The 12,333-nt window shown below is 39.9% G+C and overlaps 1 protein-coding gene across 1 annotated transcript in view; it reads right to left on the bottom strand.

Annotated features, from left to right (window-relative positions):
* Positions 1-687: 687 nt before the first annotated feature.
* Positions 688-12,333, bottom strand: part of Nnt (nicotinamide nucleotide transhydrogenase) — an 89,183-nt gene continuing 77,537 nt past the window's right edge. Inside the window, exons 18-20 of the mRNA XM_026783718.1 lie at positions 5,052-5,280; positions 3,657-3,772; positions 688-1,615 (exon numbers count right to left, since the gene is read on the bottom strand). Of these exons, the coding sequence (XP_026639519.1) occupies positions 1,466-1,615; positions 3,657-3,772; positions 5,052-5,280 (495 nt within the window). The 3' untranslated portion in view covers positions 688-1,465. The remainder of the gene's footprint in view (positions 1,616-3,656; positions 3,773-5,051; positions 5,281-12,333) is intronic.

Genomic DNA, 12,333 nt, shown 5'->3' on the forward strand with positions numbered 1-12,333 from the left:
ACCCAATAACGTTCCACATTTGTCTCTACTTAAGAACTTTTGAAATAAAGATAAAGCCTCAAAGACTTCTATAAAAGACATGACTTTTACAGGTTCTTAAAGATAATGGCTTAAAGATATCTTAAAGATACTGTTGCCTGGTGTAGGAATTCCTTCTGTTTATTTGTTGCTTTCATTGGGTAATGAATAAAGAAACTGCCTTGGCCTAGTTGATAGGACAGAACTTAGGTAGGCAGAGTAGACAGAACTGAATGCTGGGAAGAAGGGCAGAGTGGCAGACGCCATGGGTCTCCTGCCTGAGACGGACGCTGGTTAAAATCTTGCCGGTAAACCACAATCATGTGGCGATACACAGATTAACAGAAATGGGTTAAATTAAGATGTAAGAAGTTAGAGCTAATGGGCCAGGCAGTGTTTAAATGAATGCAGTTTCTGTGTGATTATTTCAGGTGTAAGCTAGACAGGCAGAGGGGACAAACAAAGGACCCCCTTTTTTTGCAACAGTTGCCACTTTTGAGTACAATCACATGATATATGACCTCAAAAATCACTATGGTTTTGAGAACCATTGAGTCTTCTCAACAATGAAGAGAGATTAATTCTACCTATTAGGTCTTCCTTTCGTGTTTATCATGAGTAGTACTATTCCCTTTCCGCTCTTTGTCACCAGAGAGAAGTCTACAGCACTTGAAAAACATGATGAACTTATTTATTAGTCAAATGGCTGCATTCCATTCAAGAGCACTTAATACAGTATCACGCATTATAAATTGATTGAAATTGGAGCAATCTCCAGTTGACAATGTGGTTTTTTAAAAATACAACTAATTTTAAGTTTACATTTTACTGAACACATCAAGCAGATCGTTTCCAGCGTCTCTGAAAGTTATATAGTCCTTTTACATATTAAAATAGAAGTGAGAAAATAGATCTTTGGAATCTAGACTCTAAAGTACAGCCTGGTAACCTGAAGCAGATTTGGTATGACTGTTTAGACTGTGGATAAAACGCAAAAGGACAGGCCAGGAGTTGATAAAAAAAAAAAAAGTTTCAAATTAGTCACATTTGGTGAAAGAAAAAAACTAAACACAGGTGGCTGTGATGTTCACACTGTCTAATATTTTTCAGACCAAAATACATCCTGAAATCCTCAACATTCAACTTCTGAACTCATTTCTAGTGACTGAAAGGAGATTTTAAAATCCAAAGGGGTTGTATTAAATGAGGCTGTTCTTTCGTTCCTTATAAAATACTTTTGCCTTTTAGCAATGGAAACTAGAAATAGGCAGATGTTGAAATAGGCAGATGGTGAGGATTTTTGATGCTTCTTGAGGACCAGGGTTGCTGGTCCTGAAAATCTGTTGGTTTGCGGGGCTTTCTTGGGGCCTTGAGCCCTTTGCCATCCACTTGTGCTTTATTTATCTGTTCCTGCAACTGGAGACAGCAGCTTGGTCTTCTTTCACATTCACTTCTGATAGGATTCTCGGACTTTGGCCTGCAGAGCATCGCATGTCTTCTTGGCATCACCCAGAAGCATAGCTGTGTTGGGTTTGTAGAAGATCGGATTGTCTACTGCAGCATAGCCAACACCCAGGGACCTCTTCATGACAATGACCTACGAACCAAAGAGAGAAGAGATTCTATTCAACAGGACATGATAGGTGCAAAGTATTGCCTTTCCCTGGTTTTGTTGTTGTACTTAAGTGTACATTACTTTTTTACTTTTATTTATTTATATGCATAGGAAAATATAAATGCACAGTTATAGGATGCAGGTATCTCAATGCATGTGGGTATGATTCAATACTTAAGTCAGGTAAACCATGTCTACCTCCTCTGACGTTTGTCATGTATTTATTTATGGTGGGAACAATCAAACTACTCCATTCCAGCTCTGTGAAATATACAAGACATTACTCATAGAATCCAGTTGTGCAATAGCACACAGGATTTCTTTCCCGGGTGTAAAAAAGACCTGTCCCACTATTAATTGTTCAGTACCGATTATTTTTAAATGGATATTTATGTTACATTAATGCTCATATTTAACCATACTCTTATGCCCATTAGAAGACAGTTCTTATTAAAAGTTTATCTGTAAGTGATAAGATTACAGTGATTTTTTTTCACCCTTGCCCTTTTCTCTACAAAGTCTAAGAACAACATTTTCTAATCAGAAAAACAAGACAGTGAGGTCATCCATTTTTCGATGAATAAGCTAAAGAAAACAAGCTTAGCACATAAGCTCCCATATGCAAATTCTAACATAGATATAATTGAGTGGGGAAAACGGTATGATTCTTGTCTATCACTTTAGCGTAAATCAGAAAGTTCTTGGGCAAAGACATGTCAGAGTCATTTTTCTCGAGGATGGAACTAATACAATAGAGGAAATCAGCCAAGGACCATGATGGGCTTGGTTGACGGAGAAACACTGACATAACACAGATATACATACTGACATTTATTACAGATTTTTATATCATGCAAATGTCAAATTGGTTCTTAAGAAATTAAAAGCCTCTGAATGGTCTTCTGGAACATACAATCTACTCAAAACTGGAAGCAGTGAAAATGTGCTCACACATTATATGACTAAGGTACAATAATGCGATTTTGAAGTCTTTCAAGTATTGACTACTATACGATTATATATATATATATATATATATATGCCATATATATATGCCATATATATATGCCATACTTACGTGAGCAAGGACATTTTGAATCTACTCACTCATCTCAAGCAGTACATCTTAAACTCATGTATTCGCAACAAAAGAAACAAAATTAATGGGTAATATACATTGTTACTATAGTTTCATTTTAAGTTATATTTTATCTTATTTTAATTATATGTATGTGGTGGGATGTGCAAATGCAAACTTTAGGGTCTGGAAGGTGCTGGACCCCTAGTCACAGGTGGTGGTGAGCCTCCCAGTGTGGATACTGGGAGCTGAACTTTGGCCCTCCGCAAGAGCAGTAAACACTCTTAACTGCCAAGTACCCCTCTGGCCCCAGCCTTGCTGTAATTCTTACAATATAAGCATGGCTTCAGAGCAGTAAAGCAATGTCCCTCTTCTGGGTCAGAAGAGCATTTAAGAGTGTTTGAATTCTCTAAAATCTAGCAGTGAGCTTTGCTCAGGAGCCGTGTGCATAAGCGAAGTATCCTTTCTCGTGCCATGTTATTGTTGGGATTTTTAAATCACCTCCCTGTTAGACAGTCCATAACAACATACAAATACCCCATAAAAAATAAATTGGAAAAAATGTGCTCGTCTTGGTATAGGAAGGCGATGATACTGAATCACTGTCCCAGAGGGAAGCCATCTGCTTCACTGGACTCAATCTGGACTTCGGCCAGACACATTCCAATTGCTTACAGCCCTTTCTTCAACTGTGCTAACAGATTTTTGCTAATCCAGCCACATAATCTCATCTGGTTCTACTCACGATGCAGCATTCACTTGGGTTCTATGGTGGCTAGAGACCAGAAGGAAGCTGGACATGGAGACCTGGCCCTCCCATATGCTCGCAATCCTGAGACTCCTGAAGAGCATCCCCAATTCTCATTAACAACCTACGAATGTTTTGCGTGTATAGATTTCAAGTGGCATTTGATCGTGAGAATGAACGTAAGTCTAAAGATGTACCTGTTTAGACTTCCAGACCTCGAGAACTGGCATGCCCGCAATAATAGAGTTGGGATCCTCTTGAGCTGCTGAATTCACAGTGTCATTAGCTCCAATGACAAGAACCAAATCAGTGTCTATATTTGAAAACAGAGAGGAGAGACAAAAATTATAAAACACGGTGGGGCATTGCACTTCTTTCTAGGCAAATTATAGTGATTTATTAACAAAAACAAAACTAAATACTTGTAAGAGGCTCACTTATGCTACACATAGCTTTACCAGAAAACGGCACCGAGCTAGAAGCCAGCAGTAGGACCTGCACAGAGCTTTCGCATCCTGACCAAAACTTGCTCTATGATGCTTACCCTCCCATCAGAGCTACCTAATCTGACTTTATAATTCGTTTATTGTCTCCAAATTATCTTGCTATTCACATGATTTTATAAGATCTGAATCCATTTTCAACTCTTAAAATGACCAATTAAGATGCAATCTAATGTCAAAAAAAAAAAAACAATGTCTAAAAGTCTGTACTGTATTAAAGCTGTGTCCATAATTCCTGGAACTGGTTGGTTTTACACATAATTTAACAACAGTTAAATTTAAAAAGGAGCATAAAATTAAAATGACCTAAATTCTCTCTTTAAGGACTATAATTTAAATTACCTAAGGATGCTGCCATAATGCCATGTGCGTCTAGACATACACACTGTTTCATTGTTTTTTTTCCTCTAATAAACAGTGTGTGTGTGTGTGTGTGTGTGTGTGTGTGTGTGTGTGTGTGTGTGTAGTTTACAGTGGATTCTTGCCAGAGGGAACTGGTCTAATTTTAACAAACATGATCTTGGGCCAAACATCATCACCATTCCACATCAACACAATGACAGCTATAAAGTACAGTGTCTTATCTTATGAAGTCCCAGTACTTATAAATGAAGAGGGGAGACGAAGAGAGGAGAGGAGAGAAAGAACACATGAGCTACTTCACTGACCAAGACTTGGTACAATAGAAAAACTAGCATTTTGGACACCACGCACTCATCCGCAGAAGCACTTCTGTAAATGAGGAGTCTGTGGTGAGTGTGTAGTTCAAGGCTACCAGAGTAGGGACCTGGATTCAATAGCCAGGTCTATCCAGGTTCCAGATTCACATGTGCACTATGCCCCAGGACTTTCAGCATCCTTCAGTTCTCGTGAAAGAATACATTCAACGGTGCATTTGATAAATTCATTGCAACTCATTAAATAAAAGCCTTCGCTCATCTAACTGTGGCCTCGTGTCTATTATATTCACATTACTCTTGAATTTCTCGGTCTTCACTAACCCCACAATCCTATCCTAAATGTAGTACCACTTCATGCCTAATATCTAAGGGTGTTTAAAGCATGCCATCATCTTTCTCCACTGCTTACCTGGGAAATCATTGTTGATCTCATCCATTTCCAGCACAATATCATAGGGCACTCCCGCCTCAGCAAGAAGCACATTAAGCTGACCAGGCATTCGGCCCGCAACTGGGTGAATTCCAAACCTGGACATGAAACAAATGAACAGCTGGCCTAACTTGATAGGCCAAGTGTGCAGAGGTTCCAGCATCCCCTCTGAATCTGCACGCCTTGTTCTTGGCACCTCTGCTTTCTCCTAGCCCTATCTGATTTCTGCAAGCAGAAGGGGGATTTGGTGAGAAATATGGTCATTCTACAAATGCTGAAGTTGGAAATTCAGTGTCTTAGGACTTATAAACTATAGCTTCTTAAAACAACACAGTAACTTTGAAACCTTATTCTTCCACATATGTCTTTGGTACCACGACCTTTCAACAGTATTAATAAATAATATCCCTTCTCATTTAAGGGCATCATATTCTCCCATGGTACTTTCTGATAGATCCTAATCTCTTAAAACAGCAAATTGATCTGGAATTGTTTCCAATTTAAAAGTCAACATTAGTCTATCAAACATGGCCGCCATGTTCAATTTTAGCCCCTTTGATAAAAGGTAGAGAAAAAAATACTATATTCATAGTGTTGAAGGTTCTGTTTTTCAGAGAATGATACTAAACATCACACAAGAAATGGGATAGTGACACACTGAAGTATTTAAAGGATGGAGTACATAACACATGGAGGTCTGTAGTTAAAGCAAAGAGGCTGAAGCATCAAGTGGTTTCTTCCAACCAGACACATTGTTCTTTGTATATTAATCCTGTCTTGGCCACCATATTTATCTTTCAACACCTGGCACATAGGAAGAGTTCACAAAAAGTGAATGAATTAATTCAGAGAAGAAATGTCATTTGCAGAATCTCTTGGTAGGTATCCATCAAACCTCAGCTTTAACACAGTTGAGTGAGGATAGAGAGACAGGAAAGAGGACATGAGAAGGGAAAACATCCCCCATTCCAAGGTTTGGTTGGAGCTCCTCATCAGCCCAGAGGCAGGAATTCCAGCACACCTAACATTTGCTGTGATGGTTGCCTAGAGACAATATTCCTTTTGTGTGTAAACGTTTCTAATAATAATATTAAAGTAGCAATGAGTCATTGCTAATATATTAAGACCTAATCATATGGATCAACCCTCACCAGAGAAGCTTCTTCTTGCAGCAGTGGTTAATACAGAGACCCACAACTCAACAACACATAGGGAATGGAAGACTTTGAAGTATTCAGCCCTAAGCGGGCTGTCTACATCACACCCCTCTCCTCAAGGCTCAGGAATGTATGTGGAAGAGGGGGAAGAAAGAGTATAAGAGTTGGAGGTAGTGAATGACTTCAAGGAAGCAGCATTTTCCAGGCACAAGAAGCTATTCGCAATTGAGAGCTCTTGGAGAGGGAATGTCAGTTTTCTCTAAAGGACTGATGTTGAGTCTATCAGTCACGTTTCTTAGCAGGCCTCATGCTCAGGAATAGTTGGCCAACTCAAACTAAACTCCACGCGGTTATTTAGTAGTTGTTGTTGTTTTATTTTGTCTCTCTTTGCCTAGGAGAAAGAAAGAACATGAAGTTGGGTCAGTAGGAAGGTGGGGAAGGACACTGGAGAAGGGAAGATTGCAATCTACACATTGTATGACATCCTCAGTGAATAGACTACAACACCGGGGGGAGAAACATACACATATACGGCCTTACTCTTTTCCTAGACACAAACCTACAACTTTTTTAGAAATGTCGCAGGAACCCCTATTCATAATAATGTTCAATAGCACCCCCTTATGCAACCTTTGTCACCTACATGTATATCTTACCAGATTAAAATTCTATCCAAATAGTTACCAGAGCCTCCCTATAATCCCACTCAGTGAAGCAGAGAAGAGAGTCAAGAGAGATGGCTCTGCAGTCAAGAGCACTTGCTGCTCTTCCCAAGGACTGGAGGCACAGCTCCCAGGAGCCAAGGTTGCTAACAACCACCTATATATAGCTCCAGCTCCAGGGGATCTGCTGCCCTCTTCTGGCCTCCGTACGTATTGCACTCATGTGTTCCTATTCCCACAAGACCTTAATGCTCACCTTGAACCAACACAAATAACCTAGGATAATTATAAGATAGCATCTAAGACTTTTAGGATTAGGACATGAATGTATGGAGGGAATGTATTGTTTAGTCAACCACAAGTAATATTAAAAGTCCATGAACTAGGGTTCTATTTTAGCTGACAACCCAATATACACACTCTGTGTTTTTCTTTTAGAACTCAATGCTTAGAAACTCTTTGGTTCCAATTTTTTATTTAATTTTAATTTAGTTTTGTTTTATTTTTAATACTGCCTTTGTTGTCTTTAAATTTCTCTGTCTACCATTTTTATGCTTTAATAGTGATGTTTTGGACCAAGTTAAAAAAATCAAGACTTTTGAAATATATTAGCTCTTGTTCTAACATCTTGATTAGCTACAGACTGCATAAAGACAATATTTCTGTTTGGCTAGCTGTTGAGGGTAAATAAGCACAAAGCCAGCCATCATGTTACAATGGCTACCCCAAAGGGGGATCACTTTATATATCTTTTTGTATAATAATTTATTACACTGAGCTTTAGGGCTCTATGTTTGGAGCAAACTTCATGTAAGATTATTAAAAGAGAATGCCAATGTTTTGAGAGAAATAACAGAACACATTCAAATTTGTAGAAATATATATGCATGCTGATGAGTCAACATGAATTTATAACAATTCTGGCCCATGGAGCTGGCTAATCTCCAAAGCACGTATTAAAATTAATTGTATTAGACACCGGTTGGCCATAACCAGCAATTTCCATGAACGGACCGGCCAAAGCTCATCAATGCTCCGTCATCACATAAGGAATATCCAGATCCAGAATTCTAACATAGAAAGACTACCAGCCTTTTAGTTCTTCTCTTTGGGCCATTAAAACGATCCTTTATTATGCACATATTTCAAACACTAAGTCAGCTATCCCTGACCACAGCAGGATTCTGCAAAGGAAAACCACTGCTAATGGAATCACAGAGTGGTCACCCATGTACCCATAACTTTCTTCATCCCCTCCATGCCCTCCTGCACCATCATTACAAGATGGTATCACTGTGCTCTTCCCACCAGGGGCTCCTTGAGCACAAGAGCCATGTCTTACTAAGCAGTTCCCAAGGTCCCTGCAGTCCCCAAGGTCCCTGGCACTCTATTTCAGGCCCTCCATGAAAAGAAGAGGGTTTCAGACAGCATATCCCAAGAATATATACTGACTGATAAAATCTCTTTCTAATGAAAGAATTTGGGGAGGGGGGGGGCTGAGAGATGGCTCAGAGGTTAAGAGCACTGACTGTTCTTCCAGAGGTCCTGAGTTCAATTCCCAGCAACCACATGGCTCACAACCATCTGTAATAAGATCTGGTGCCCACTTCTGGCCTGCAGGGATATGTGCAGGCAGATGCTGTATACATAATTAATAAATAAATCTTTTAAAAAAAAGAATTTGGGGTTCGGGTGGCAGTCAGAAATTTACATTTGCACAAGCATTTGGACAATTGACTTCTATACCCCTCAGTTTCCTCATGAGGGTGATGAAAGCGAAAGGAAAGCTTCTACAGGGGATTGTGGGATTGAAATAAGACAGCTAACAAAGAACTTTACCTACAAAGTGCTTTTCACCAGCACCAAACAATGGCCCCCAAGCCTGGCAGAGGTGGTGCATGCCTTTAATCCCAGCACTCAGGAGGCAGAGGCAGGTAGAGCTCTGTGAGTTTGAGACCAGTCTTGTCTACAGAGTGAACTCCAAGACAGCCAGAACTACACACTGAGAAACCATGTCTTACAAAAAAAAAAAAGAATAGCCCCTAGCCCCTATAGACTCATATATTTGAGTGCTTGGTCGTTAGGGAGTGGAGCTACTTGAGAGGGATTAGGAGGTGTGGCCTTACTGGAGGAAGTGTCACTGAGGGTGGACTCTGAGGTTTCAAAAGCCCAAACGAGGCCCAGTCTCTCTCTCTTTTCCTGCTGCCTGTGGATTTTTGGATTCAGATGTAGAACTCTCAACTGCTTCTTCAGCACCATGTCTGCCTGTATGCCACCATGCTCCCCACCATAGAATAAACATCTGAAATTTTAAGCAAAACCCAATTAACTGCTCTCTTTTTTTTTAAATGCTAATTTTTATTTTTTTATTGAAAAAATTTCTGCCTCCTCCCCGCCTCCTATTCCTTTCCCCCCTCCCTCCACTCCTTTCCCCCTCCCTCTCCAATCTGAAGAGCAGTCAGGGTTCCCTGCCCTGTGAGAAGTCCAAGGTCCTTCCCGCTCCGTCCAGATCTAGGAAGGTGTGCATCCAAACTGGCTAGGCTCCCACAAAGCCAGTTCATGCAGTAGTACCAAAACCCAGTGCCATTGTCCTTGGCTTCTCATCAGCCCTCATTGTCCGCCATGTTCAGAGAGTCCGGTTTTATCCCATGCTTTTTCAGTCCCAGTCCAGCTGGCCTTGGTGAGCTCCCATTAGATCAGTCCCACCGTCTCAGTGGGTGGGTGCATCCCTCACGGTCCTGAGTGAGGTAACCCAGACCCAAAAAGATGAACATGGGATGTATTCACTCATAATTGGTTTCTAGCCATAAATAAAGGACATTGAGCCTATAATTTGTGATCCTAGAGAAACTGGTCTCTTTTATACGAGTTTCTGTGCTCATGATGTCTCCTCACAGCAATAGAATACTGGCTATGACAAGAACCCAGCACAGCCATCAATTGCACTATCTGCTCAAATACACCTTAGAAATAGAAATGCTCATTGTACTCAACAATTAAGTGTATATTCTCTATGCACACATATTCCAAACCAACATGCATTTTTACCTTCAACAAATGTTAGGCTTTTTTTTTTAGTAACATTCTAGGTTGCTTTTCCAATTTTTACCTTGAAATGCTAATGTAGTATACTACATTACTATATATAGTAAATACTGATATGGTCTCCCAAAAGCAAGAAGTTCTTTGTACTTGCAACAACAACAAAAAAAAAACAGAGAAATGATACAATCAATATAAATTAAAATCGAATAATAATGAACATTAGACTCACTGAGAACTTTGTAATAACTAATATTCAGAGGCATATCAAATTTCAGAAGTCCGCAGTTAACCATTCAATAGATACCAGTAGGCAGAAAAGACACAGCAAACAACATCACCAAAGTCAGAATAATCTCTGAAAGTATCTTCCACAATTTTTGTCCTTTTTGTCTTTCAACTATGAGAATTATAGTCTTTGGTGGAAACTTATATAACAAAGAAGCTTAGTACTCAATTAAAAATAGGCTCAAGTCCTTTGGGGGGGGGGAATGGGGCAATCTACTCTAATGAAACAACCCAATCTGTTGGGTTTTAATTAGTCAAGAAAGAATAAAAACAAGTAAGAATGTACACAGAACTATTCATGGACATCTACTAACTGGATAAAATCTGGGAAGGGAGCAATTTAAAAGTATCATTTTTTTAAAGCTTCTTTTGTAGTCAACAATGATATAAACCCCGTTCTTACAGCTTTTTTGCAACTCTGCATTAGATTTCAAATGCTGCACGTTTTAAAGGAGACAAAACTCCATCTTCACACAACAACATGAATTCCCATGATCACAGGCTTTGAAGACGATATGTCCTAACCAGGGTTCACTGTAGCAGTCGGTCTTGGACATGTGGAGCTGTTAAAGATTATAAAACATTCCCCCACATGGGTCCTACCACAACTGTTCAAATAAATCCTATTTTCCTTTTGACATTATGGAAATGTCTGTCTAGGTCAGCTATGAAACACGAAGAATGGATTATTGAATTGAGCATTCTAATTCAACAACTAGACAAAGAAACTAAGTCCAGTGGGGCCCCTTCCTAGTGCTTCTAGAATTTTCTCCAGCTTGTAGACTCAAAATTTCAAATACTAAAAGGCTCCATGGGCGGTTTTGTTTGCTTTGTTCTTTGCCTCTTTTTTTTTTTAAGATGTACTTTATAACTTTCAACCACTCAGTTTTAACTCCTTATATTCACTGTGTAAAATAATTTCTATATTTAGCATCTTTGAAGGGTTAACTTCCTTTACGTGATGGAATTTTCATCTTAAAAACATTTGTAAAATGAGGGCAATGCAGATGACAATATTTTGGAATTCTGCCTTCCCAAAGCCATTGACTCACAATTTTCTAAGTATTTGGGGGACTGGTAGATTAGCAATAAGACAGAAAGAAAAGTAAAAAGAGGATTCATTTGCTGAAAACCTATTTCTATTTTAAAACCACAGATATCTCTAAATCATTAAAACTGTTGTCATGGTTCCTAACAGTAGAAGTGGGGACCACCTCTGACTCTTTTGCTTGCTTTTGGAAACCTTTTCCTCGTATTTGGTTGCTTCTTTCAGCCTTGATATGAGGGTATGTGCCTAGTCTTTTTGTAACTTGTTAAGCCAAGTTTGGTTGGCATCCCTGGGAGGCCTGTTCTTTTCTGAAGGAAGAGGGGAAAGGAGCAGATAGGGTGCAGGGGAGAAGGGGACCAGAAGAATTGGAGGGAGCGGAAACTGCCGTCAGAATGAAATATATGAGACAAGAAAGAACGAATGAATGAATGAACTGTTGTCATAAATACTTGTAGTTTTTTGTCGCCCCTGTATCCATTTGGAAAACAGGGCTATTACGTTCAAGAAACAGTGTGGTTGTTTGAACGTGACTGGCCCCATAATCTCATACAGAGTGGCACTATTAGGAGGTGTGGCTTGGTTGCAATAGGTATGACCTTGTTGGAGGAAGTGTGTCACTGTGGGGGTGGCCTTTGAAATCTCCTATCCTCAAGCAAAGCTCAGTGTTACAGTTCACTTCCTGTTGCCAGCAGATCAAGATGTAGAACTCTCAATTCCCTCTCCACCGCCACACCTGCCTGCATGCGGCCATGTTGGCTGTGATTAAATGGAGACGGAAACTGTAAGCCAGTTTCCACCAAATGTTTCCCTTTAGAAGAGCTGCCATGGTCACGGTGTCTCCTCACAGCACTGGAAACCCTAAGACACACAGCTTAGTCATCCCTGACATTCTCCAGCTTCCTGTTTACCCCTCCCTGAGGCTGATCCAGGTTCGGCTCTGTACATCTGAAGCTATGCTGCAGTCTCGCTGCGGCCCATAGATTCCTGTCTACTTTGTCTAAACTCATGAAACAGGCAGAACTCCTCACAGAGAGACTGTTTGGATACTGCCTGGACCCAGCACA

The sequence above is a fragment of the Microtus ochrogaster genome, chromosome 19 (genome assembly GCF_000317375.1).
Source record: "Microtus ochrogaster isolate Prairie Vole_2 chromosome 19, MicOch1.0, whole genome shotgun sequence".
NCBI lineage: Eukaryota > Metazoa > Chordata > Mammalia > Rodentia > Cricetidae > Microtus > Microtus ochrogaster.